This window comes from Dasypus novemcinctus, chromosome 5, assembly GCF_030445035.2.
Source record: "Dasypus novemcinctus isolate mDasNov1 chromosome 5, mDasNov1.1.hap2, whole genome shotgun sequence".
NCBI classification, from domain to species: Eukaryota; Metazoa; Chordata; class Mammalia; order Cingulata; family Dasypodidae; genus Dasypus; species Dasypus novemcinctus.
In genome coordinates, this window is record NC_080677.1 from 7,844,935 (window position 1) to 7,871,650 (window position 26,716).

The window sequence follows — 26,716 nt, forward strand, 5'->3', positions numbered from 1 at the left end:
CTCTTTTGTTATCCAGAAAGTTTCATGCCACCCTGGAGAAATAATGGAGGTAATTACTCAGGATAAACTATCAAAGGAAGAAGTCAAAGAAACCCTGTTGTTCCGTGTTGGGGATTGAATCATGCCACCCACAAAGACATGTTCGAGTCCTATCTCCTGGTGCTGTGGACGTGAGCCCATTTGAAATGGGAGCTTGGAACATGCTTCTCTTAAAAGTGTGGTCATGCTGCTGAGGGCAAGTCTTGACCCAATTCAGTCTAAGTCCTTATGAGCAAAGGAAATTGGACTCAGAAGGAAAAGCCAGAAAGAAGTAGAAGCCAGAAAGATGTCACCAAGTGACAGAGGACTGCCGCCACCAGAACAGACTTGGAGAAAGCATGAATTGCAGACACCTTGATGTTCCACTGCCAGCTGCCAAGACTACAGACCAATAGATCCCTGTTGTCTGGGCCTGCAGGCTGTGCGGTGTGTGTCATGCAGCCCTGACGATCTAAGACACTCCTACTCCAACCTTCGGTATGAACGAGCTATTCTATGAGTCTTTGCTCCGTGAGTAGTCGCTAATAACAGGTGGGGGGGGGGTCCTGCAGTGCAAGGGTCTTCCAGAAATAGATGAGAAGGGCTAAGGAGAGAAGAGTTGACATGTAGTATGTCCTATCTTCTGTTCTTCTGGCCCAATAAAACAAAACAAAACAAAACAACCCAATTCCAGATTAGAACCTGAATAGTCAGTTGTCACAATACTGAACATAAAATATATGTTCAGCATCTTCTGATAAAGGTAGCATCAGGGGTTAGTATTCTGAAGCACTCCCTTGTTCCAAACAGAAAGCCATAATAACTAAAATGTAAACAGAAAAAACATTTAACAACCCCAGGGACCCTAGGGATCCAGTAAAGAGGAGGAGCAGAAATGGGGGTGGAAGTGGGAAACACCCACGGAAAATACGGCTGCACGTTCTAGCTCTCAGAAGGCAACAACCAACAGGATGAGCAAACAGAAAGCAAAGGGTCTCCAGATGGATTGTTTTTACATAAAGTAATCTGAAAAGGGTTTTTAATTAAGTATGAACTACTTAAATAAGTAAATTAAAAGTGTGAAATTAATTTTGAAAAAAGGAAAATTTCAAACAAACGAAGGCAGAAAGGGAACAAAAACAGGTAGTCAAAAAACAAGAGGTATGGACTCTGAGCCATGTGAAAAAAAACGTGCTCTAAGTCACCCAACAGAATGCAAAAGAAAACTACCCTGAGATACAGGTTTTTTTTAATCTATTAGCTTGTAAAGATAAAAAGTTCGGTAACACCATGTTGGTGAAAAAAGCTCTCATACATCTGTCTTGGAAACCTAAATCAGTAGGGTCTCTTCAGGGGACAAAGACAATGTTTATCAAAATTATAAGTACACATAGATTTTTGACCCCACATTTCCCGCTCTGGGTATATATTTCCTTACAGATATACTCACACATATACAGAATATTTGTGTTTTTTTTATTTTATTATTTTTTTAAAGATACATAGATCACACAAAATGTTACATTAAAAAATATAAGAGGTTCTCACATACCCCACTTCCCACACCCCCCACTCCTCCCACATCAGCTCCTTTCATTAGTGTGGTATACAGAATATTTGTTTAATATTGTTTTCAATATCAATGACAGGTGACACAGACTGTGGAAAATTTACACAATAAAACACTATGTTGCTGTGAAAGAATAAAGAAGCTTGTACTAAATTGGAAAGATTTCTGAGATATATGTTTTTTAAAAGCAGTTTTATTGAGATATAATCACATACCATACAGTTCATCCAAAGTATATAATCCATGACCAAGATACATTTTTAAGTGAAAAAAAAAAAAAGGCAAGATGCAGAACATTGTTTGTAGTGAGCTACCATTTAGTTGAAAAATGTGATGAAATGTCTGTGCATGTTGCATCTTTGAAAGAAAATAGAAGAAAATGATAACATGGATTCCAGGAGGAAGAGGAATAGGTAGATAGAAGGAAGAAGCAGGTTAGGAAGAAACCACTGGACTATGCACCATTTTGTATCTTTTTATGTTTTGGACCATTATGTATAAAAATAGAAATCTTGGGATTTCTTGGGATTGATATAGACGGTACAGAGTCAAAGAGAAAATTAGTAAATTGGAAGACACCACTTGTGAATTCTCCCCCAGGTCAGCCTGGAGTAATAAGAGAAAGAAAAAAGAACAAATACAAGGGAAGAATTGAGATGTGTGAAGAATAAATTAAAAGTAATTCTCAAATGTCAATAGGTAGGCTAGTATAAGAAAATAGAGGCAATGGCAGACAAGTAATATTTGATGAACTCATAGCTGAAAACTATCCCAGAATTGAAGTAATATTCATGTACTCAAATGGAAAGTGCCCTCTGAGAATCAAGTAGTAAAAATAAAACTGAAATCACACTTAGGTACACTACTGTAGCAAAACTGAAGAACATCAAGGATAAGCAAAAAAATCTTATAAATTACCAGAGTAAAAAGACAAATTACCAACAAAAAAGGAATGAAACTACATCAACTTCTCATCCATAATAATAAATTCCAAAGACAATGGAGTAGTATCTCCAAAATGCTGAGAGGAAAATCACCACCATCATAGAATTTTATACTCCAAATACACTAGCTCATCATTGCATCCAGCAGTTCCATTTCTATGTGTATACCTAAAGAAACCCTTGGGATGTGCATAAAGAGATATATTGAAACATTATTTGTATTGTTAAAAGCTAAAAACAGCCTAATTAAGCATCAATAGAAGAAGGATAAATAAATGGTGACATATGTAATAGTAGAGAGCAATTAAAATGAATTAGCATAACTTTTATGACAGTGGATATTTATTTCAAGTTTTAAAACATGAAAAACGTATTATTTATGGCTACATATTTACGTAGTAAAAATATTTTTTAGATACATGGGAATGACATATATCAATGTTTTATTGTCACTACCTGTGAATAATAAAGGAGAGGAATGAGATTGCGGGTCAGTATTGGTGGGGGGGGGAGGATGACCTCTCATTGTATTCGTATATCATTTTAAGAAAAACAAAGTACTGACGGAAGCACAGCAAAACATCCAGATCTGTTACAGCAGAGCACTAGGTAGTGAAAAGCCTTTATCTCACTTGTAAGGGTAAACTATGCTTCCTTAAAACATTTAAGTACATGTGTTCAGGATCATGTACTGACAGCAGGTATGCACCATTATGATGTGTCACAGAGGGGTGATGCAACAGAAGAGCCAGGCATTGCAAGATTTGCTCACTCCCAGTTTCCCCCTTGAAGGAGAAACACCCTGGAGAAAAAAGCAATCATTATCATAGCATCATGTCTTCCATAAAGTAGAAAAGAACGGTATTCTTCATTCTACCAGCTATTGGCTAGTCGGTAGGGAGAATGAGCGCAAGGCCAAAGCCCAGAAGGTGTGCCTGGATTTTCAGAGTTTGTTCTGAAGAAGCCCACAGCCGTGCGACCGTCCCCGCTATGCTCGCTGAGCAGGGCAGCCCGGATGCCAGCTGGTACGTAACTTTGCAGAATTCTTTCAGGAGAGCGTCTCCTCCTTATCCACGGCACGCGGGGCGCGCGATGTGCGCGTTCCTCCTTTTCGGGCTGTTTCCCCTGCACGTTCCCTGATGACTCAGCTTTCTGCGGCATGCTGTCATCTGTGAAAGTGGTATTTAGAAGAATTACCGGGGCCAGGGACAAGGACTGTGAGAGAGAAGCCTCCTCTTTAAAAACAACTCGGCAGCAGCGAGATGACGATTTTAACTTGAGAACTATTGTGACTAGTAATGGAAGAACCTGTAGCATTGATGTGGAGAAAAGTGGCCAGGTAGTTGCTGAGGGCAGGGAGAGGAAAGAAGAGGTGTTGTAGGGGCATCTTCGGGACTTGGAGTTGCCCTGAATGATATTGCAGGGACAGATGCTCGACATTATATATCCTGCCATAACCCCCTGAATGGAGTGGAGGACAGTGTGAACTACAATGTAAACTATAATCCATGCAGTGCAGCAGTGCTCCAAAATGTAGTCACCAAATGCAGCGAATGTGCCACCATGATGAAAGCCAATTGTTGATGTGGGAGGAGTGGGGGGGCGGGTATATGAGAACGCTTATATTTTTTAATGTAACATTTTTGTGATCTATGTATCTTCAAAAGAATACAATCAAAAAATTAATTATATAAAAAAAAAGAAGACAGAAGAAATACAGAGAGAAGAGAGTTCCATAGACTCAGAAGGGGAAAGAGCTTTGACCCTGTGGCCCCAGGAAGAGAATTGAGCTGTTTGTCCGATAGTTTACATCTGGAAAGGACACAGCGGCTAAGCCCTGCGCCAGCCTGAAGCTGATGTTGGAAGAAGCTGGACCCGTGGTGCATTAAGAGGAAGAAGGAAGAGAAAACAGGCAGAGATCACATTACCATCTTGCTTCCACCTGGGGCAACAGAGGCTGGTGAGGAAATAACCTTGAGTTGGACTCCTTAGGGCCTTGTAACTGTAATCTTGTACCCCAAATAAATACCCTTTATGAAAGCCAAAAAAAGCCAGTGTTCTTTCAGGTTCATTCCATTTAGATGAAATATCCACAACAGAGAAATTTATGGGTACATTGATTTTATAGGTGGTTGCTTAGGACAGGACTTGAGGGTAATGGCTACAGGTTTGTTTGTTTTTTTGTTTCATGGTTTTGAATGTATTCTAAATTTGATTGAAGTGATTGTTGTGCTTATCTATGAATGTATTAAAATCATTTAATTTTATTATTTAAAAAAATAAAGTACATGTTATCATTTTTTTTTCATAAAACAAATGCTACAGAATACTTACTTTTCTCACATCGTTTTAAATGATGGTCAAATATACATACTGTAACATGCCATTTTAACCCTTTTTTTCCTGCACCAGGTTAGTTTTTTTAAAGTAACTTTATTGCGATATACTCACATTACCGTACAATCCATCTAAAGTGCATGTTAACCATTTTTAAGTGTACAATTCTGTGACCTTAAGTACATTGACAAGATTGTATAATTTTCAAAACTCTTTCCAGATAATTTTCATCATTCCAAACAGAAACCCACACCGATTAAACAATATCTCTCATCTCCCCCACTTTCCCCTACCCCAGTAACCTCTAATGATGTTCTATCTCTAGGAATCTGCTTGCTTTCATCATTTTATATATGAAACATCATACAATATTGTGCCTCCATATCTGGCTTCCTTCACTCAATATGATGTCGTCAATGTTGGGTGCATCGGAACCTCATTCCTTTGTAAGGCTGAATAGTATTCCATTCTACCTGTAGACCACATTTTGTTTATCCATTTGCTGGCTGATGGACACTTGGGTGGCTTCCACCTTTTGGCTGTTGTGTGTGCCCATGTCTGTCTGAGCCCCTGTTAGGTTTTTATCAATGGGCCAGCTTGTCCAGTACCTGGTGCACAGTACTTAATCCTTACTCTAGGCAAAAGAGTGTGTTTATTCATCCCTTGCTTGAGAACTGACGAAACAGTCTATGTTTGTAGCTTCAGATTTGGGGCTTAAATATATATATATATACATATACATGTGTGTATATATATATGTGTGTGTTTCCTCTAATGAGAACGTTGGATACAGCCTTTCAGAAGGCAGGAGGGACGCCCGGCCTGCTCGGGTGGGCCGCATACCTCCCCCATTAGCCCTGCCTGCCAGGAAAGAAGAAAACTGGAAACTTGGGTGATCTCCATCCCCATGGCCACCACGAAGCTCTTGCGCAAAAGTCCAGCTATCATTACAAATTTAAATAACGCTACAAATGTATTAGGTCAAGAAGAGCAGCATTTGAAAACCAGGCTCAGCGATAGCAAAGCATGCTCCCGCCAGAACGGCCGAACCCCACCAGCTGGGCAAGAGCAGAGTAGAGCCTTGCAACCTGGCAAAGCCAAGCCCGACAGCCAAACTTTTTCATAATCGGCTGAATAAATCTTCCGGTAAATGCGGTAATAGGATCGCTGTCATTTAATTCAGCCCATCAGGAAGCCCCCTGTGGGCCTTAGTTGGCCTCTGAATAACTTTATATATATTAGGAGGAACCAGGGATTGAACCGGGGACCTCATACGTGCAAAGCAGGAGCTCAACCACTGAGCTACACCCACGCCCCTTGAGTAACCTCCTTCAGACAGCAGACTCCCACCTCACCCCCAACATGACCAGTATTTGGAGGGGGGTGGTGGTTTCAAATATACACTTTCCTGGAAGGAAAAAAAATAACAGTTTTGAGGAACCTCTCTCAGTTGCTCTTAGCACCAGGTCTCGTCGCCCTGGCTAGCTCACCAGCACAACTGCCTTATGCAGAGACATCAGCTACCTTAGCGTTCTGTACTGGAGGAGACTGGGTGGCTCGTCCTAAAGGCTGGTCTGTAATTCCTGTGGTGTTTGCTTTGATCCTAGAACTGTATTTTCACAAGGCCCAAAGGACAGCACAGCTCAGGCACAGATGACAGAGTGCATTCGGACATCATTTGGTCTACTAAAAATAATTCAGAGAGGCTATCAGTTTACTGACATTTGCACATAGTTTTAAAGAAGGGTCAAAATTTAAGGGAATGCACACACCTAAATATAAATCAAGGAGCTTCCAGACACAACAGCACTTTCAAAGCTGGTTTTTTTTGTAGACCTGGTGCAGGGACTTGTGCCTTTCAGTTAACAGACACTAGTCCCGAGCTAACAGGTAAAACCTGAAGCAGAAGGGACACGGTGGGGAGTGGGGGAGCGCTCCTGAGGGGCTCGGAGGCTCATCCATTGAGCTGCACACTTGGGTTCTACGCACTTCTCCATCTATATGGTATACTTCAATAAAAAGTGGTGGAAAGGGTATGAATAGGCTAGGGAATTTTATCAGATGTTAATTGTAATTCTTTAGCCTAATACCTAGTTTCTATGAAGTCAGACTGTGATTTTGTTTTGTTTTGTTTTTTGTTAAGCTCATTCCCTTTTCAGGACCTCTAGGATAACCTCCTTTCTCTCTTCTTATAAGCATTTAAAGATATCGAAATAGGAACATAACCTGCATAAGAGTCCCCTATGTGTACGTGGAGGACATGTGTGTGCATGTGTGTGTGCATATGTGAGCACACATCATCCTGGACACCACTTAGGATTTAAATTAATTCACAGGCGATCTAGAATAAGCAAAAATGAGAACAAGCAATTTTGTTGACTTGGTTGTAGAGGTTATTTTGAAACCCAAATTAAAGATAAATGGTGATGTAACACATTATTAACTTCTTTGGGTTTTTGTTTGTTTTACTCTTTTTAGGTTAATTCGATCATGGAAGATTATCTTAAGTACGATGTTTATATTGATTTTTCTTCTTGTAGGTAAGTCTTACTAAGTAACAATCCTTAAAGCCATTTCACAGGCATTTCTGTGTGAGAAAGATTTACAGAAAGTGTTGGCATGTTCTCAAAGTATGCTTCTCTTTTTGTCTTTTATTTCTGACTCTAAAAGTAGCATAGACTTCTTTACAGAAAAATTAGAACATGATTTTTTTTCTCTTAAAATCATGGTTTAAAATTACAGAGGTTGCTTTTTGCTGTTGTTTTTAAAATTTTTATTTTAGTAACATATACACGACCAAAAACTTCCCCTTTTAACCACATTCAGACACAGAAGGTGTTTTAAAATTGAGAATTCCTAGTTTTTATTGGAAACCCATCACACAAGTTCCTTTTCTAAATTTGGGCAATTCAGGTCTAGAGACAGTGAAGGCCAAAGGAGCTTGCTTATCACATGTTTCCCTAAGAAATTACAGCCAGGCATGCCATTGGGAGTTTTCTGATTTGCCAGCCTCACAAATCAGAAACCCCAGTACCCTGGAAATTTTCCCTTTCATATTCTGACAACTTTCACATCCAGGTTTCAGCCCAGTTAATGCCATGAAATAGCCCTTTGTCCAAGGGCTGCTGCTTTATGACGTACGGGTAAGGCTGGCTTATCCTTTAGCTGATCTGGGTAGGACAGAGAGCCCAGGCCTCCTGGGACCTCTAGACCCTGAGTATTCTGGCTTCAAGTGAGCACGGCATGAGTCCTTGGCGTCTGCATCCTGCCACCTTGTTTCATCTCTGGTAGCCTCGGCACGCGCACCTCAATGTGCCTCCCACTTGGCCTTCGTCCGGCCCAGGTCCCACCCTCTCCACGGCTGAAACATACTCGTGCCACCATGCCAGGCCCAGCAGAGCCATCGAGCACGTTCCCCTTAGTCTCCTCTCCAAGGCTTGCATTCGCAACACACAGCGTAAACCCTACAGTTATTAGTAGTCCGAGTTTCAGTCCTTTTAGAACTCATACCCTAATTTCCCTTGGCATCTTTTCAGACTGATACACTTCTTTGTATTTCCCATTGTAAGCTTGTCAGCTTTGCAACCAATGTGCCGGATCCACTTTTGACACCACTGATGTGTAAATGGTTTCAGTGGAATTCAACAGGACCCTGAGAGTTTTAAAATGGCATATATCCTCCACGCTTAGAGATGGTTCTGTTAACAAATGTAAAATATTTTAGAAATGTGTTTCCAGACAGGAGATAGACCCTTTAACTCAGTGCTGGTCTTGTCTTCAACAGGACTTCGAAATCACGTGTGGCCTAACGAAACAGATTTTCCTCCAAATTCCGGACAGTTATATGCTGTGATGGCAGAATATGGTTCACGACTTTATAATTACCAGGTGATATGTCTCGTTCAACCGTTTTGTGTGTCGTTCACAGAAAATGGAATACACGACAAGGCTAAACCAACTTGCAATAAGTTATCTTTGTTTTGTATGACAATAGCTCAGAGAAATAATGTAAGGATGGAGTTGGACAGGAGTGGTTTTATGGCTGAGAGGCCCTGAGAATCCCACCCCCTGCCTCGCCTCTCCACAGTGGCAAATAATACCTTACTGTGCCCTTCTTTCTGCCCTTCATCCTGGAAGGTGGAGAAGTTCCCTTGGTCTGAAGCTCGTTAGATCTGCAGCTCTGCTTGGCCTCAGGATGTCCCCAGGCCAGCTGGGGTGTTGAAATGTGAGCACCCAGCCGCTGTGGTTTGTGGGAGACGCAGGAGGACGAGCTCAGGGAGCAGAAGTGTGCGGGGCAGGCCTGCGCCCGAGCTCGTCTCAGCAGGCAGAAGAGGAGGCAGGGCAGGGCATGGCTGCCAGGCAGAGGCAGCAGGCTGTGCGGGGGCCCTGGAGAGCCAGATGGCAGGGCGCCTCCCTTTCCCCTTCTGCTGGCTTCACCCTGTGCCTCTCCCCCTGCCCCGTCCACAGGGCCCTGTGGTCACACGCTCAGTGTCCACAGCAGAGATGGAATCTTCCCCTGGTCATCCTTGGCTCGGGCACCACCCATTCCAGCACCAGGTGGTCCACTCTGGACGCCCTGTCGGCATTCGAGAAATGCCAGCCAGTCTTCTGATGGTTATTGCTGAACCCAGGATTGACTGCATCCCTTTCTTATTTTAAAAGGGGATGGCGTCTCCTTGTTCACAGGGCCACACCTAAAGGCTTGGCCTGGTCCTCCAAGATCACAGCCTGGCGCCTCCGGTTTTTCCAGAACCAGCGGTGGAGCTCTCCCTCCCACAGGCTGCGCAGCGGCAGGCCCGTGTATTTCACGCCTCCAGACTCTGGTTCCTCCTTCCTTCCCAAGCCCCAAGAGTTCATTCCTCCCCATCTTCCCCCATTACAGCGTCCTCTGAGGGTGTTCAGAGAGGAAGGAGGTGCTGTGCCCTTGCAGAACCGTGTGGCGTAGTACTCCTTACTGAACAGCCCGATGCTCCCCCATCTCCTCCAAGATGGTACCTGCTTACAGCTCAGGCTGAAAAAGGAGCAGGGATCTCACCAGGTGCTCGCGTGTCCTTCCCCTCGCTCCGTGTGTATCAAGGTTTGAAGAGTCATTCCCTTCTGCCGTCTGAATAAGAACGTCCACTTTAATTGAAGCGGCAGGATTCAGAATGATTTCTCTTTTTTCCTCTCCCCTCAGGCCAGACTTCGCATGCCCAAAGAACAGCTGGAACTTTTAAAGTGAGTGAGACTGTATGCATTGTTAAATACTGCATACGTTAAATACTGGACTGTCTTTGTAATTTTATAAAATGAAAAGCCATTTCTCTCTACTATTATGCTTTTCCTCCTCATGCCAGACAAGAGCTCTTGGTAAAAGCTTCCGGCATTTTCTCTTGTCAACCATTTAAAAGGCCCATGGTGTAAAATAACGCATATGTAGAAGTGAGGGAGGGCTTTTTCTCAAGCTGTTTCCTTCTGAAATGCAAATAAAAATAAATGTAATATGTTAAGTATTAAACATACATGGCATGAATAGATTGACCCACCTCTATCCATTCAGTTCTTTAGAGCCCATTCATTTGCCCTCCCTCCCTCTATCCCATCCTTCTTTTTTGCCTTCTCTACATATGCTAAGAATGAGGTCACCAAATGTTTACAATGGTTATTTCTGGGAATGACGTTTTAGGTGACTTTTTTTTTCTTTTACATTTCATTTAATCTCTTAGTCTTTTTCCTTATAGTAAGCATGTACTTTAAAAAAATTTTTCATGAAGATATATATATGTATATACAACTCAAAGTTTACTCTTTTAACCACATTCAAGTGAACAATTCAGTGGTATTAATTGCATTCACAGTATTGGGCTACCAATATTCATTACTCCAATTTTTGATCACCTTAAACAGAATCTCTATACCCATCTCCTACCCATACCCCACCCCCCAGTCCCAGGTAAACCTATAATCTACTATAATCTACCTATAACCTATAATCTACTATGAATTTGAGTGTTCTAGGTATTTCATATAAGCAAGATCATCGAACATCTGTCTTTTTGTATCTGGTATATTTCACTCAACATGTCTTCAAGGTTCATCCATGTTCTAGCATGAGTCAGAGCTTCATTCCTTTCAACGACTGAATAATATTCTGTTCTGTGTACAGACCATGTTTTCTTTATCCATTCAGCTGTTGAAGGACACTTGGGTACCTTCCACCTGCTGGTTATTGTGAATAATGCTGTTATGAATATTGGGTGTACAAATATAGGTTCAAGTCCCTGCTTTCAAATCTTCGAGGAACAGACCAAGAAGGGGGATTGCTGGGTCATATGGTAACTCTGTGTTCAACTTCTGAGGAGCCACCATTCAGATTTCCCCAGTGGTTGCACCATTTTACATCCCCACCAAAAATCTATGTAAATATAAATTATCTCTAAAAGGACCAAATACTAGATATTAAATAATAGAGCAAAAACCAGAAACTTTTTAGAAGAAAACATAGGGAGAAATTTTAATAGCCTTGTATGTTGTAGTGATTTCTTACGTATGACACCAAAAGCAGAAGCCCAAAAGAAGAAATTGTAAAAATTGGATTTCATCAAAATTTAAACCTTTTGTACACCAAAAGACATTATCTAGAAAGCAAAAAGACTACCAACAGAATGGGAGAGACAATAATTGTTAACCATATATCTGATAATTTTATCCAGAATTTATAAAGAGCTACAGTACAATAACAAAAAGGCAAACGACCCAATTAAAAATGGATAAAGGACTTGAATAGACATTTCTCCAAAGAGGAAATGCAAATGGCCAATAAACACGTGGAAAGATGCTCAATATTGATTATCAGGAAAATGCAAATCAAAACTACAATTAGATATGATTTCACACCCACTAAGATGGATATTATTTAAAAGACTGAAAATAAGGTTTAATAAGGATGAAGAGAAAAAGCATATACTTTAAAAATAATAGCATTTTCATTAGGAAATTAAAACTCTTTTATGTGGTATTTTTAGTTCAATGTATACACTGGGATGTGCTTTCAATTTTATTTATAATCAGAAAATTGAAAACCGTGTACATGAGAAAAATAGATTAATGGTTAAATACATAAAGTATATCCATGTAATTATGAGAATTATGTAGGAATTAAAACATATTTAATGATGTGGGAAGAATAGGGGGACATAAAATTATAAACGTGATCTCCATTTCGTTGAAATTTTTGCATAGTATATAAACTATTTGCAGTGACATCATCAACATGGTGACATAAGACATCCCTTAGACAAGTTTTCCCTCAGAACCGTCTAATAGAAGGACAAATCCCATTTGCTTAGAACCTTAAAGGATGACAGAGATGGGAGAAGGAATTGAAGACAAAGCAGAATGGAAGATAAGGAAGAATAATCTACAGGAGCAGGTAGAAAACTTCCATCCCAAACTCACTGTACAAATCTCTCCCCCTCCCCTGGACCTGCACAGCTTGGGAGTCACACAGAGGCACTGCCCTGAATCCCTCCCACTGTGGGCACAGACTAAAGAGCCACTCACAGCAGCAAATTAGAACGCCATGCATATCCAGGCACACGCCCCAATCTGCAGAGACCCAGGGTGGAGCACAAGCCGCCGAGGATGCTGCATACAAAAGGGTCCCCAAGGGAAAGACCATGGCAGAACCTGTTGTAGTTTACCAAATGCTACCAAAGCTGCCATGCAAGCTGCTCTGCAACTTGGGCCATATGACAGCAGATCCAATGGTGCAGGAAGTGTCAGCGGCAAATAGAGATGCCATCTGGAGCCTTTGGCAGGTCCCTGTAGGAGAATCATGATACAGACCCTCAGGATTTTGGAGCAAAGCCCTACCATCCTCTGCAGATAAGTACTCTTTGTCCTACTACTGGGCTTTCGAAGAGACTGAATGTTTAACCACGGGCCACCAAGTTACCATGAGACCTGAGTTGCCTGTCATGAGCTGGGTATTGTCTGACCCATCAAACCATAAAGTTGGGTGTGCACAGCAGCACTCCATCATAAAGTGAAGTGGTATATATGAGATAGGGCTCCAGCAGGTCCTGAAGAACCAAGTAAGTTACATGAGGAAGTGACCCAAATATCCATGGTCACCACTCCTGCCATGTTACCTTTTGTTTCCCAGCCCACAGCTTTGGCCTCTTGGAGAGTGCCTTACAGTCATTTGACTGAGGAATAGAAAATCAAACCTGTTTACAAATGGTTCTGCATGGTATGCAGGTACCACCCAAAAGTGGACAGCTGCAGCACTGGAGCCCTTTTCTGGGACATCTCTGAAGGACAGTGGTGAGGGCAAATCCTCCCGGTGGGCAGAACTTCAGACAGTGCACCTGGTTGTTTATTTTGCTTGGAAGAAGAAATGGCCAGAGGTATGTTTGTACACTGTTTATGGGCTGTTGCCAATGGTATGCCTGGATAGTCAGGGACGTGGAAGGAACATGATCGGAAAATTGATGATAAAGAGTTTTGGGGAAGAGGCATGTGGATAGACCTTTATGAGTGGGCAGAAAACATGATGATATTTGTCTCCCACATGAATGCTCACCAGAGGGTGACTTCAGCAGAGGAGATTTTAATAATCAAGTGGATAAGATGACCTGCTCTGTGATGAATGCTCAGCCTCTTTCCCCAGCCCACTCTGTCATTGCTCAATGGACTCATGAACAAAGTGGCCATTGTGAAAGGGATGAAGGTTATGCATGGGCTCAGCAACGTGGACTTCCCCTCACCAAGGCTGGTTTGGCTAAAGTCAACGCTGGATGCCCAAACTGCCAGCAGCAGAGACCCACACTCAGCCCCCAATATGGCACCATTCCTGAGGTTGATCACCCTGCTACCTGGTGGCACGGTGATTACATTGGACCACTTCCATCATGGAAGGGGCAGTGATTTGTTCTAACTGGAATAGACACAAACTCCAGATATGGGTTTGCCTTCCCTGCGTGCAATGCTTCTTCCTAAACTACTGTCTGTGAACTTAAAGAATGCCTTATACACCCCATCACAGTATTCCACACAGCATTGCTTCTGATCAAGGAACCACTTCACAGCAAATGATGTGCAGAAACAGGTACATGCTCATGGAATTCACTGTTCTTCTTACCATGCTCCTCATCAACCTGAAGCAGCTGGATTGATAGAATGGTGGATTGGCCTTTTGAAGACTCAATTACAGTACCAGCTAGGTGACAGTACCTTGCAGGGCTGAGCCAAGGTTCTCTGGGAGGCTGTGTTTCCTCTAAATCAGCATCCACTATATAGTGCTGTTTCTCCCATAGCCAGAATTCATGGGTCCATCCAGGAATGAAGGGGTGGCAATGGGGAGTGGTACCACTCATTATTACCCCTAGTGACCCACTGGGAAAATTTTTGCTCCCTGTCACTGCAACCCTAAGCTCTGCTGGTCTATATGTCTTAGTGCTAGAAGGAGGAGTGCTGCCACCAGGGAACACAACAATGATTCCATTAAACTGGAAGTTAAACCTGCTACCTGTCCACTTTGGGCTCCTCATTACTCTAAATCAACAGGCAAAGAAGGGAGTTACTGTACTGGCTGGGGTGATTGATCCTAACTATCAAGGTGAAATAGTACTGCACTTATACAATGGAGGTAAAGAAGAGTTTGCCCAGAATACAGTAGATCCCCTAAGCATTTCTTAGTATTGCCATGCCCTGTGATTAAGTCAAAGAAAAACTGTTAACAACCCAATCCAAGCCAGGACTACCAAAGGCCCAGAAACTTGAAGGTTTGTTTCACCTGACCAGGCAATGAATCACAGCCAGCTGAGGTGCTTTTTGAGGGTAAAGGAAACATGGAATGGATAGTGGAAGAAGATAGTGATAAAAACCATGTGACCAGTTACAGAAATGTAAACAGTAATGGTTATATTTTTCCTTGTTTTGTTAGGAATATGCTTGCATATGGACATAAAGAAAATATCTTTGTTTTCCTATTTTATTCCCTATCATATGACATAAGCTATATTAGTTTCGTGCCATAATATTTAAGCTATAGGTATCAAGTTTAAGAGTGAATATTACCTAAGGGCTCACACTCTTTTCTGGAGGAATTTAGTGTGTTTCCAGTTGCATGCAGGAAAGTCGAGTATTGTTAGGGGAAAATATGTCTGTTATTGTTTTTATTTAGAAATTAAGTATAGTTGAAGGTGATGTGTATAGCTGTCAAGTTGACAAGGGGTGGACTGTGATGATTAGGCTCATGTGTCAACTTGGCCAGCTACTGGTTCCAACTGTTTAGTCAAGCAAGCACTGGTCTAATTGTTACTGTGAGGATATTTTGTGGACTTCAATCATCAATAAGGTGATTGCATCTGTATTAGTCTGCTAAAGGGGTGCTGATGCAAAATATCAGAAATTGTGTTGGCTTTTAATAAAGGGTATTTATTTGGGGTAGAAGCCCACAGTTACCAGGCCATAAAGCATAAGTCATTTCTCTCACCAAAGTCTATTGCCACATGTTGGAGCACGGTGGCTGCCGACGTCTGCAAGGGTTCAGACTTCCTGGGTTCCTCTCTTCCCAGGGCTCGTTTCTCTCTGCACTCAACTCCTCTGTTCTCTCCACAAGGCCAGCTATAGAGTGTCAGGCAAACAGCCCATCTCTCTTCTTGGAGCCTCTGCTGTGTCCAGTTGAGCCTTCTCTCCTTCCTCACATATCTGTTTCTCTATGTGTTTGCTTCCCAGTCTCCAGGATCAAAATTCCAACCTCCCTTCTCCGAGGTGTGGTTTCTCTGTGAGTCCCCAGGGGGCAGGGACTCAACGTCTAACTGACGTTGATTGATGTAGGATGACTGAATATCTGAATGCAACTTGTTTCTCTCCCTGTTGCTAAGATACAAAGAAAAGAGTTGTATGTAAATCAGAAGGTAATGAAATGCAACCCTCTCTTTGGACCAAATTTCACTGTTGGTGGTCAAGAATATCTTGTCGAGGCAATGAAGTATGAAAACCAGCTTCAACCAGTTGGCCGCAGAAGCAGCCCCTTGCTTTCCTCACTTCAATTTGCTTAATTAACATAGTAAAATTCCCACCCAGGGGTGGAGTTATCTGCCCCTTTCTTGATCATGCAATGTATGTGCAAGCGTGAGTTCCTGAACATACTAATCATACAATTACATAACCAGCTATGTGTGTTCATCCATATGCATAAAAACTAATGCATAATCAAAGGAAATGCTAAGTAGTAACTTGGGTATTTAAACAAGAGTGAAAGTGCAGCACGGGGAGTTGGGTCTGAGTCACTTTGGACTGACCTTGGCTCTTTACTTCTGCAGACATAATAAATGTGAGTTTGCCTAACTCTCGTGTTGAAGTTTTCTTCATGCCATCTCTGGTTATCCATAAAGGCCCTGCTTTGAGGCCTAATAACGTGGCCCAATCAAATCCTCAGTCATTATTTAATCAAGTAAAAGTGAAACCTCTGCAACCAATATAATCTAATATGCCCAGAGGAGCAAACCAGTTTACAAACATAATCCATTATCTATTTTGGGAATTCATAAACAATATCAAACTGCTACGGCATCTAGAGTTTATGATATCTACAATCAACTGAGAAGATTGCCTTCAGCAATGATAGGCATCTCATCCAATCAGGTGAAGGCCTTAAAAAGAGGAGTGAAGATTTCAGCAGCCAGAAGAGATAATTTCCCTCTCTATTGTGGCCAGCCAGCTTCTCCTGGGTAATTCATCATAAACCTTCGTTGGAGTTCCTGGCTTGCAGCTTGCCTTATGGAAAATGGACTTGAGTGTCCCCACAGTCATGTGAGATAATTGTATAAAATGTCAGAATATTTACCAATATGTTTTGTCAGTTCTGTTTCCTTAAAGAACCCTGAATAATATAAACCTGTAGGCAAAAGGTGTGCTTACTAAACCCAGTTTCTGCTGCCAGGACCATCTAAACACAAAATGGACCCACCTTTTCTGGACTGGAGTGACGCACCTTTTCTGGACTGACCCCACCTGGCTCCCTGGGATGCAATACTCTAACAGGGAAGAAACCAGAGGCAGAAATGCCTCTCAGAATAAAAGTGTGGTAAAGGGTGCAAACTGAACTGTTATAAGACAGGAAGATCCCAGGACTGTAAAGTGTAAGGAAAAGGGGGCACTGATGAGGCAGAGAATTTTATTTAAAAACATTTTTATTAGAGACATTGTGGGTTTACAGAATAATCATGCATAAAATATAGGATTCCCATACACCACTCCACCAACAACAACTTGCATTGATGTGGAACATTTGCTACAATTCAAACAGCAGTAGCCAGTATTTATTGAGAGACTCTATGTTCTCAGCACTGTGTGAAACAATTTATATAGATTACCTCATTTTAAACACCTAGTACACAGGCCTGTGAAATATGTCCTATTTTGTAATTATCTTTTAAATTAGAGAAGTTGTAGGTTTACTGAAAAAATCATGTACAAAAGAAAACATATGCATATACTGACAGGGATAATGTCAACAAATCTTAGAAGTTGGGGAGAAAATTCTGCACAAAAAACAAGTAGAATAGATCAAAATCCCCAGAGAAAGGAAGCTTTCTCCTAGAGATGGAACAATTACACAAAAAGTGCAGTCTTAAAAATTGTGCCACATTTTCAGGGCAAGAATCAGATGAAGAAAAACTAAAAAAATTCAAACACACACAGGATCAAGTATCAAAGAAGAGCCTTAATACAAAGCCAAATGAACAATAAAGTCCTAGACAAGAGGGAGAAACTAACCTTCAAAGTTAATTCACTAAGAAAATCAGATGCCCAGTTCTCAGCCAAAAATTACAAGCCATACTAAGAAACAGGAGGATATGGCTTAGTCAAGGGAACAAATTAAAACTCCAGAGGAGACACAGAATTTATAACAACTAATCAAAGAAGTTCAAACAAATATCCTAAATCATTTTAAGGATATAAAGGAAAATATGGATAAAAGCTAAAGGATTTTGAGAAAATGTATGAGCATAAAGAAAAATTTGAAAGTATAAAAGGAAACAACAGAAATTATGGGAATGAAAACCACAATAATAGAGATTAAAATACACTAGAGGCATACAATACAGATTTGGTCAGGCAGAAGAATCAGTGAACTCTAAGACAGGACAATTGAAATTATACAGTCAGAAGAACAGCTAGAGAAAAGAATATGGAAAAATGAGCTGCGTCCCAGGGATCTGAGTGATAGCACAAAGTACTCAAACATATGCCCCATGGGTGTCCCAGAAGGTGAAGAGAAGGGAAGAGGGGAAGAAAGCATATTTGAGGAAATAATGACCAAAAATTTCCCAACTCTTAAGAAAGACATAAATACATATGTCTAAGAAGCACAACATACTCCAAATAGAATAAATACTAATAGACCTACTCTGAGATACAAACTGATCAGAATGTCAAATGCCAAATATAGAGATAGAATTCTGAAAGCAGCACGAGAAAAGTAGTTCATCATTTGCAAGGGATCATCAGTAAGACTGCCAATTTCTCATCAGAAATGATGGAAGTGAGAAGACAGTGGTATGAAATATTTAAGGTACTAAAAGAAAAAAACTGCCAGGCAAAACTGTCCTTCAAAAAGGAGGTTTTTTCCCCAATATTCACAGCTAAATAGAAACTGACAAAACACCGGCCCCAAAAAAGTTATTAAAGTGAGTTCTGCATGTTGAAAGGAAAATATAGCAGAGAGTGACTTGGAGTAGTGTGAAGAAGTGAAAATCATCAATAAGAGAAACTAAAAGGGCAAATGCAAAACCCAAAGAATTGTGTATCCTCAATATACAACTGTATTCTTTAATTCTAATAAGAGACCAAATACAATTGAATAAGAAAAGGCATATTTCCTGAAAATGGAGAGGCAAAACATAAAGTGGGACAAAAGCAACGTGAAGAGGGAAATGAGAGCAAAAAAATGTGTTTGCTATTGAAGCTAAACTGGTATCTTTTCAAATTAGTATCTTATAAATGTAGGCTGTAAAGAAAGTATTTTAAATATATACAAAAATAGAAATGAGAAAGGGATTGTGATGGTTAGGCTATTGTGTTAACTCGGCCACGTAATTGTGCCCGGTTGTTTGGTCAAGCAGCACTGGGCTAACTGTAATACAAGGGCATTTATGGACTTTAGTCACTTAACTTTACTGCAGTGGTAAATCATAGATAGCAGGTTATAATTGCATCCATCAGGGAGATTGCCATCAGCAATGAGTGACACTTAACTCAATCAGTTGAGTGCCTTAAAAGGGGAAGTGATTCCAGCATTGAAAGAGAATTTCCCAGCTCATCTTTGGACAGCCAACATCTCCCAGAACTTGTCAAGTACCTTCACTGGACTTCCACTGAAGCCCTTGGTTGCAGCCTGCTGCAGCACCTGGACTTATGCATCCCCATGGCTGCGTGACTCTTATAGAATCACATACTATTGACAGATATCTCTTGTTGATTCTGTTTCCCTAGAGAACCCTGACTAATACAGGGATCAATCAGATACAGCACGAAAGTTCAACTATACAGAAAAGGAGAGTGCAATAAAGGAAAAGAGATACAAAAAAGATATGACATAAAAACCACAGCACAAAATGGCTGAAGTACTGCCTTTACAGTAATGATACTGAATGTCAGTGGATTAAACTCCCCACTCAAAAGATACAGATTAGAAGAATGGGAAGAAAGCATGATCAAACTATAAGTTGTTTTCAAGAGACTCATCTTAGACTGACAGATACAAATAGGTTGAAAGTGTAAGGATGGAAAAAGATATTCCATGCAAATAGTAACCAAAAAAGAGCTGAGGTATCTATACTAACATCACACAAATTAGACTTTAAGTCAAAAGCTGTTATAAGAGATAGAAAAGAACATTATATATTAATTAAAGGGGCAATCCACCAAGAAGAAATAACAATCATACATCACCTAACCATGGTGCCCTGGAATATATGAGGCAAACACTGACAAAACTGAAGGGAGAAATAGACATCTCTACAATAATAGCTGGAGACTTCAATATACCACTTTTGTCAATAGAACCTCTAGACAGAACATCAATAAGAAAACAGAGAACTTGAATAATATGATAAATGAGCTAGATCTAATAGACGTATACAGAACACTGTATCTCAAAATAGCAGGATATACATTCTTTTCAAAAGTACGTGGATCATTCTCCAGGATAGACCACATATTGGGTCACAAAACAAGTCTCAATAAATTTAAAAAGATTGAAATTCCACGAGGCACTTAACTGTAATGGAATTAAGCTGGAAACCAATAACAAGCAGGGAATTGGAAAATACACAAATATATGGAGGTCTGATGTAAGTTTTTATCCTTGTTCCCCTATAGATAAGGTGATTTTTCCTTCTGGTTTCTTTCAAGATTTTCTTTTTGTCTTTTATTTTCTGCAGTTTGAATATGATATGCCTAGGCAAATATCATACTAGATGTATTTTTGGGTGTTTATCCTGCTTGGTGTTCTCTGAGCTTGCTGGTGTTTCTTCTCCTTCAGGTAGTTTTCATTATGCATATGTTATACCTTTTGTAATGGTCCCATAGTTCTTTGAGTATTCTGTTCTATCTTTTAAATTATTTTTTCTATTTGCATTTCAGCTTGGGGAGTTTCTAGTAACATATCTTCTAGCTTTCTGATTTATTCCTCAGCAATGCCCAATCTACTAATGAGCTCATCAAGGGCATTCTTCATGTCTGTTACAGTGTTTTTGATTTATAGTATTTCCTTTTGATTCTTTCTTAAAGTTTCCATCTCTCAGATAACATTACCCATCTGTTCTTGAAAATTCTCCACTTTTCCCATTAAAGCCTGCAGCATATTAATCAGTTATTTTAAATTCCCGATTTGATAATTCCAAAGTCTCTACCATATCTGAGTCTGGTTCTGATACATGCTTTGTTTTGTTTTTGTTTTTGTTTTGTTTCTGACTTTTAATATGCTTGGTAATATTTTTTATTGAAAGCCAGCCAAAATGTATTACATAAAGAGAACTGAACTAAATAGGTCTTTAGTAAGAGGTTTTATGTTTAGGTTAGGAGTTAGGCTGTTAACTGTTTGCTATAGCTATGCAGCTGTAGGTTCAGAGAGTAAAGCTTCTTCTGGTGTCTTTGATTTTGTCTCCCAATTGTCCTGGGGTTTCCTTAGTGCCTCCTTCTTATCTAGGGCCTGAGTTTTGCAGTTCTTTTCAACTGTAGCCACAGGGATTACACAGGAGCTCTACTGCTGTGTGAGGGTAGTGTGGGGGTGGAGGAGGTAAAGCATTCTAAATCTTATGATTAGGTCTCATTCTTCCAGTGAGCCCATGCCCCTGGTCTGTGACCTTCACAATTGCTGCTCGGTTTACCCCCACTCACTCTTCGGTGAGTCAGGAAGGCCACAGGGGGCTGGGGCTGGGAATATCCTTTTGGTAAAAGTCAAGTTGGTTAGGCTCTGGTACTACAGCTTCTCTTGAGGGCAGACCAGGTTAAGGAAAACCCTGGGTGTATTTCAAAATTGTTGAAATACAAAATTGTTGCTCTTTTCCAGCCCTCTGCCAGAATGATGAGGGATTTCTCTGATCTTTACCCAGAGAACTTGGTGGTGCTATTGGAAGTAAAACTCCTGAAAGTATCAAGGGTTCATCATTGGACCATCCTTCTTCACTGGTCTTTGCCCTTGCACTTGGGGGATGCTTATGAGCCTATGTGCCTGAAGTTTCAACTAGACCTAGAGCTGCAGGGTATCTAAAAGTTACCTCCTGAGAGCCTCCATGTTGCTCAAATGTGGCTACTCTTTTTTTTTTTTTTTAAATATTTATTTATTATTATTATTTTTAATTACATTAAAAAAAATATATGAGGTCCCATTCAACCCCACCGCCCCCGCCCCCCACTCCCCCCACAGCAACACTCTCTCCCATCATCGTGATACATCCATTGCACCTGGTAAGTTCATCTCTGAGCATCACTGCACCCCATAGTCAATGGTCCACATCATAGCCCAGACTCTCTCACGTTCCATCCAGTGGGCCCTGGGGGGATCTACAGTGTCCCGTAATTGTCCGTGAAGCACTATCCAGGACAACTCCACATCCCGAAAACGCCTCCACATCTCATCTCTTCCTCCCGTTCCCCACACCCAGCAGCCCCCATGGCTACCGTTCCCACACCCATTCCACATTTTCTCTGTGGACATTGGATTGGTTGTGTCCATTGCACACCTATGTCAAGTGAGGGCTTAGATTCCACATGGGTACTGGATGCACTCTTCTCGCTTCTAGTTGTAGACACTCTAGGCTCCATGTTGTGGTGGTTGACCTTCTTCAACTCCATGTTAGCTGAGTGGAGTAAGTCCAATAAGTCAAAGTGTAGGAGCTGAAGTCTGTTGAGGCTCTGGGCCTGGGTGTCATATTATCAGTCCAGAGATTCAAATCCCCTACATATATCTTAAACTCAGCACCAACTACAATTCCAATAAAGTAGCATGCAAGTCTTGTGAAAAGAGATCCCCTCTGAGTCCATTTCCATCACACAGAAACACCAGCTCCAAAGAAGGGCCATCTGTCATGGCAGTGAACCCCTTCTGCCATGACCGTAGAACCCGTGGGTCTCTTTATCCCTCAAAAGAACCAATACCTGGGGTTGTATCTACCTTATCTGTCTCTTAGACTCTGTTCAGTTGTACATAGGGGTATTCCTTCTGACAACCTCCAGACTCTTTTTTAGAGACTCACAGCCTTATAATCTCATTTCTCCTTTCCATTTCCCCCTTACATTAGGTCAAACCGCTTCCCTAAGTCATGTTATTATATGTAGAGAGGTATATTCTGCTGTTCCGCATTGAATCTTTAATTCAAGGTCATTTTCTAGTTGCTTCTTCAGCTGGTATGTGGTAGTGATCCCTCGGTGCCAGGGAGGCTCATCCCCGGGTGTCGTGTCCCACGCTGGGGGGAATGCATCGCATCTACACACTGAGTTTGGCTGTGAGAGTGGCCACATTTGAGTAACATGAAGGCTGTCAGGAGGAAACCCCCAGGCACAATGTTACTCTAGGCCTTGTTCTTATTGCAGGTGCATAGGCTCAAAAGTGTAGCCATTAGTATCAAGAGCCCACTGTTGGGCCCTCCTTCCTTCCTGGTTCTTGCCGTTGCACCTGGAGGATTGCCGCTGCTCTCCCAGGGCCCACAACAGTGACCCCCCCGGCCAGGAGCCCAGTACCCCCCCCAGCTGTTGTTTTTAATTGTTTCCACTATGAGTATATATAGACATTACCATATACCCTGGGCATATGCCCTGTATAACTCCCTGTCAACCATATATATCCTGTCAATAACATCCCATATCAGTATTCCTCCGCTGCCATTGTTGAACCACTCTGTGATCCAAAACTTCCCGTAAAGTGAATCCCAACATAATGTCAGCTTCAGAAGAGTCTTAGATCACCAAAATTCATATATACAATATACAGTATTTCCCCAGATCCACCATAAAACCTTTTCCCTTCCACAGCAATAATCTTTTAACTTATTCATATCATATTTCCTGAAACTGATGTACAGATTCCGAAACTATAGTTTTCAAACAAGGTAACATTTGTGCTTACTATGTGGTCCATACTTTAGGTTGTACAGTTTTCTAAATTTTTTAGTTATCCTATGTTTTGTCTTATGGTTTTCATTATTAGTCTGTCGTCCCCTATATGTTTTTGGTGTAATATTAGCTGTTTTATATTCATCCTCGTGTACTCTCACATAACTCCTCTTTTGCCCCCTTATTTACCTTTGTTCTATCAATTGCATGACCATTTTCCCCTCCCCTTAGGGCCCACAACGCCTGCCAATCTAATGCCCTGGGAGCCGTCCTTTCTCATGAGAGATACAGTTCTCTCTATTCAACGGCATTAGTCTTCCCCAGGATATGGGTCCACCCCACCCAATGGTAGAACCCACCTTGGCAAAATGAGCCTTCAGCTATTCCCTCCGGAGTCCGTCCCGCATCAGACCATACCCCCTGAGCGTCCTAACCAGGTGACCCTCCTACTTATACTTTGATACGTTTTACTCAACATTTAGTTCTCAATGAACTTCTGGCACTCTCCCATGTTTGTATGTTGCCCCTCCCTCCCACCTATTTCTTGGAACATATTACCCCTCTTCCCATCCCCAGCCCCCCTCAAACCCAGAAAACCCCACCCGAAGGTAACCCCTTGCCCCCATTTTGTCCCTTCTTTGTGCTCATACTTACCCCCAGCTCATCACAGATTCCACCCCTACAGACATTAACTCACATCCTTCCTCCACCCCCCGATTTCCAGTAAGCCACTTTTCCAGACTCTAGCTCTCTGAGGCAGTTAACTTATTTCATATCATTGAGGTCATATAGTATTTGTCCTTCAATGCCTGGGTTGCTTCACTTAACATAAGATTCTCAAGGTTCATCCATGTTATCACGTGCGATTGTAGTGTATTGGTTCTTACAGCTGAGTAGTATTCCATTGTGTGTATATACCACATTTTATTGATCCACTCATCTGTTGATGGACTTTTGGATTGATTCCAACTTTTGGCGATGGTGAACAATGCTGCTATGAACATTGGTGTACATATATCGGTTTGTGTCCTTGTTTTCAGATCTGATGGGTATATACCCAGCAGTGGTATTGCTGGGTCATATGGCAAATCTATGGATAATTTTTTGAGAAACTGCCAAACTGTCCTCCAGAATGGTTGGATCCTTCTGCATTCCCACCAGCAATGGATGAGTGTTCCCCTTTCTTCACATCCTCTCCAGCATTTGTATTCTACTGTTTTTTTCATGGCTGCCAATCTTATGGGAGTAAGATGGTATCTCATTGTAGTTTTGATTTGCATTTCCCTGATAGCTAGGGATTTGGAGCATTTTTTCATGTGCTTTTTAGCCATTTGTATTTCTTCTTTGGAGAAGTGTCTGTTTAAATATTTTTCCCATTTTTTAAATGGGTTGTTTATCTTTTTGTTTTCGAGATTTATGAGTTCTTTATCTATGCAAGTTATAAGTCTCTTATCAGATATATGGTTGCCAAATATTTTCTCCCATTGTGTGGGTTCCCTTTTTACTTTCTTGACAAACTCCTTTGAGGTGCAGAAGGCTTTAATTTTGAGGTAGTCCCATTTATCTATTTGTTCTTTTGCTGCTCGTGCTTTTGGTGTGATATTCATGAAGCCATTTCCTATTACAAGGTCCTGTAGATGTTTCCCTACACTGCTTTCTAAGGTCTTTATGGTCTTGGCTCTTATATTTAGGTCTTTGATCCATCTTGAGTTGATCTTTGTATAAGGTGTGAGATGGTAATCCTCTTTCATTCTTCTACATATGGCTATCCAGTTCTCCAGGCACCATTTGTTGAATAGGCCATTCTCTCCCAGTTGAGAGGGTTTGGTGGCTTTATCGAATATTATATGGCTATATACATGAGGTTCTATATCTGAACTTTCAATTCGATTCCATTGGTCTGTGTGTCTCTCCTTATGCCAGTACCATGCTGTTTTCACTACTGTAGCTTTGTAGTATGTTTTGAAGTCAGGAAGTGTGATTCCTCCTATTTCATTTTTCTTTTTCAATATGTCTTTGGCTATTCAGGGCCTCTTTTTATTCCAAATAAATTTCATAGTTAGTTTTTCTAGTTCCTTAAAGAAGGCTGTGTTGATTTTTATTGGGATAGCGTTGAATGTGTAGATCAGTTTTGGTAGGATAGACATCTTAATAATATTCAGTCTTCCTATCCATGAACAGGGAATATTCTTCCATTTATTTAGGTCTTCTTTGATTTCCTTGAACAATCTTGTATAGTTCTCGATGTATAAGTTTTTTACCTCTTTAGTTAAATTTATTCCTAAGTATTTGATTTTTTTATTTACTGTTGTGAATGGTATTTGTTTCTTAATTTCCTCCTGATCTTGCTCATTATTGGTGTATAGAAATGCTACTGATTTTTGCGCATTGATCTTATAACCTGCGACTTTGCTAAACTCATTTATGACTTCTAGGAGCTTTGTTGAAGATCTCTCAGGGTTTTCTATATATAGGATCATGTCATCTGCAAATAATGAAATTTTGACTTCTTCCCTTCCAATTTGAATGCCTTTTATATCTGGTTCTTGTCTCAGTGCTCGAGCCAGTACTTCCAAGACAATGTTAAATAGGAGCAGAGACAATGGGCATCCTTGTCTTGTTCCTGATTTTAGAGGGAAGGATTTCAGGATTTCGCCATTGTAAACAATGTTGGCTCTAGGTTTTTCATATATACTCTTTATCATGTTCAAAAAGTTTCCTTGTATTCCGATCTTTTGGAGTGTTTTTATCAGGAAGGGGTGCTGTATTTTGTCAAATGCCTTTTCTGCATCTATAGATATAATCATGTGGTTTTTTTCTCTCAATCTGTTTATATGGTGTATTACATTGATTGATTTTCTTATGTTGAACCATCCTTGCATACCTGGGATAAATCCCACTTGGTCATGGTGTATAATTCGTTTAATGTGTTGTTGAATACGATTAGCAAGTATTTTGTTAAGTATTTTTGCATCTAGGTTCATTAGAGAAATTGGTCTGTAATTTTCCTTTCTTGTGGTGTCTTTGTTTGGCTTTGGTACTAGGGTAATGTTGGCATCATAGAAGGAATTAGGCAGTGTTCCTTCTGTTTCGATTTTTTGGAATAGTTTCAACAGGATTGGTGTTAGTTCTTTCCGGAATGTTTTGTAGAATTCACCTGTGAAGCCGTCTGGCCCTGGGCTCTTCTTAGTTGGGAGATTTTTAATGACTGATTCTATCTCTTTGCTTGTGATTGGTT

At 40.9% G+C, this 26,716-nt stretch overlaps 1 protein-coding gene across 1 annotated transcript in view; it reads left to right on the forward strand.

Moving 5' to 3' along the window:
• Positions 1-3,346: 3,346 nt before the first annotated feature.
• The window catches only part of SUN3 (Sad1 and UNC84 domain containing 3), a 45,554-nt gene continuing 22,184 nt past the window's right edge, over positions 3,347-26,716 (forward strand). The window contains exons 1-4 of the mRNA XM_004450212.3: positions 3,347-3,557; positions 7,348-7,409; positions 8,654-8,757; positions 10,046-10,086. Coding sequence (XP_004450269.2) covers positions 3,436-3,557; positions 7,348-7,409; positions 8,654-8,757; positions 10,046-10,086 — 329 coding nt within the window. The 5' untranslated portion in view covers positions 3,347-3,435. The remainder of the gene's footprint in view (positions 3,558-7,347; positions 7,410-8,653; positions 8,758-10,045; positions 10,087-26,716) is intronic.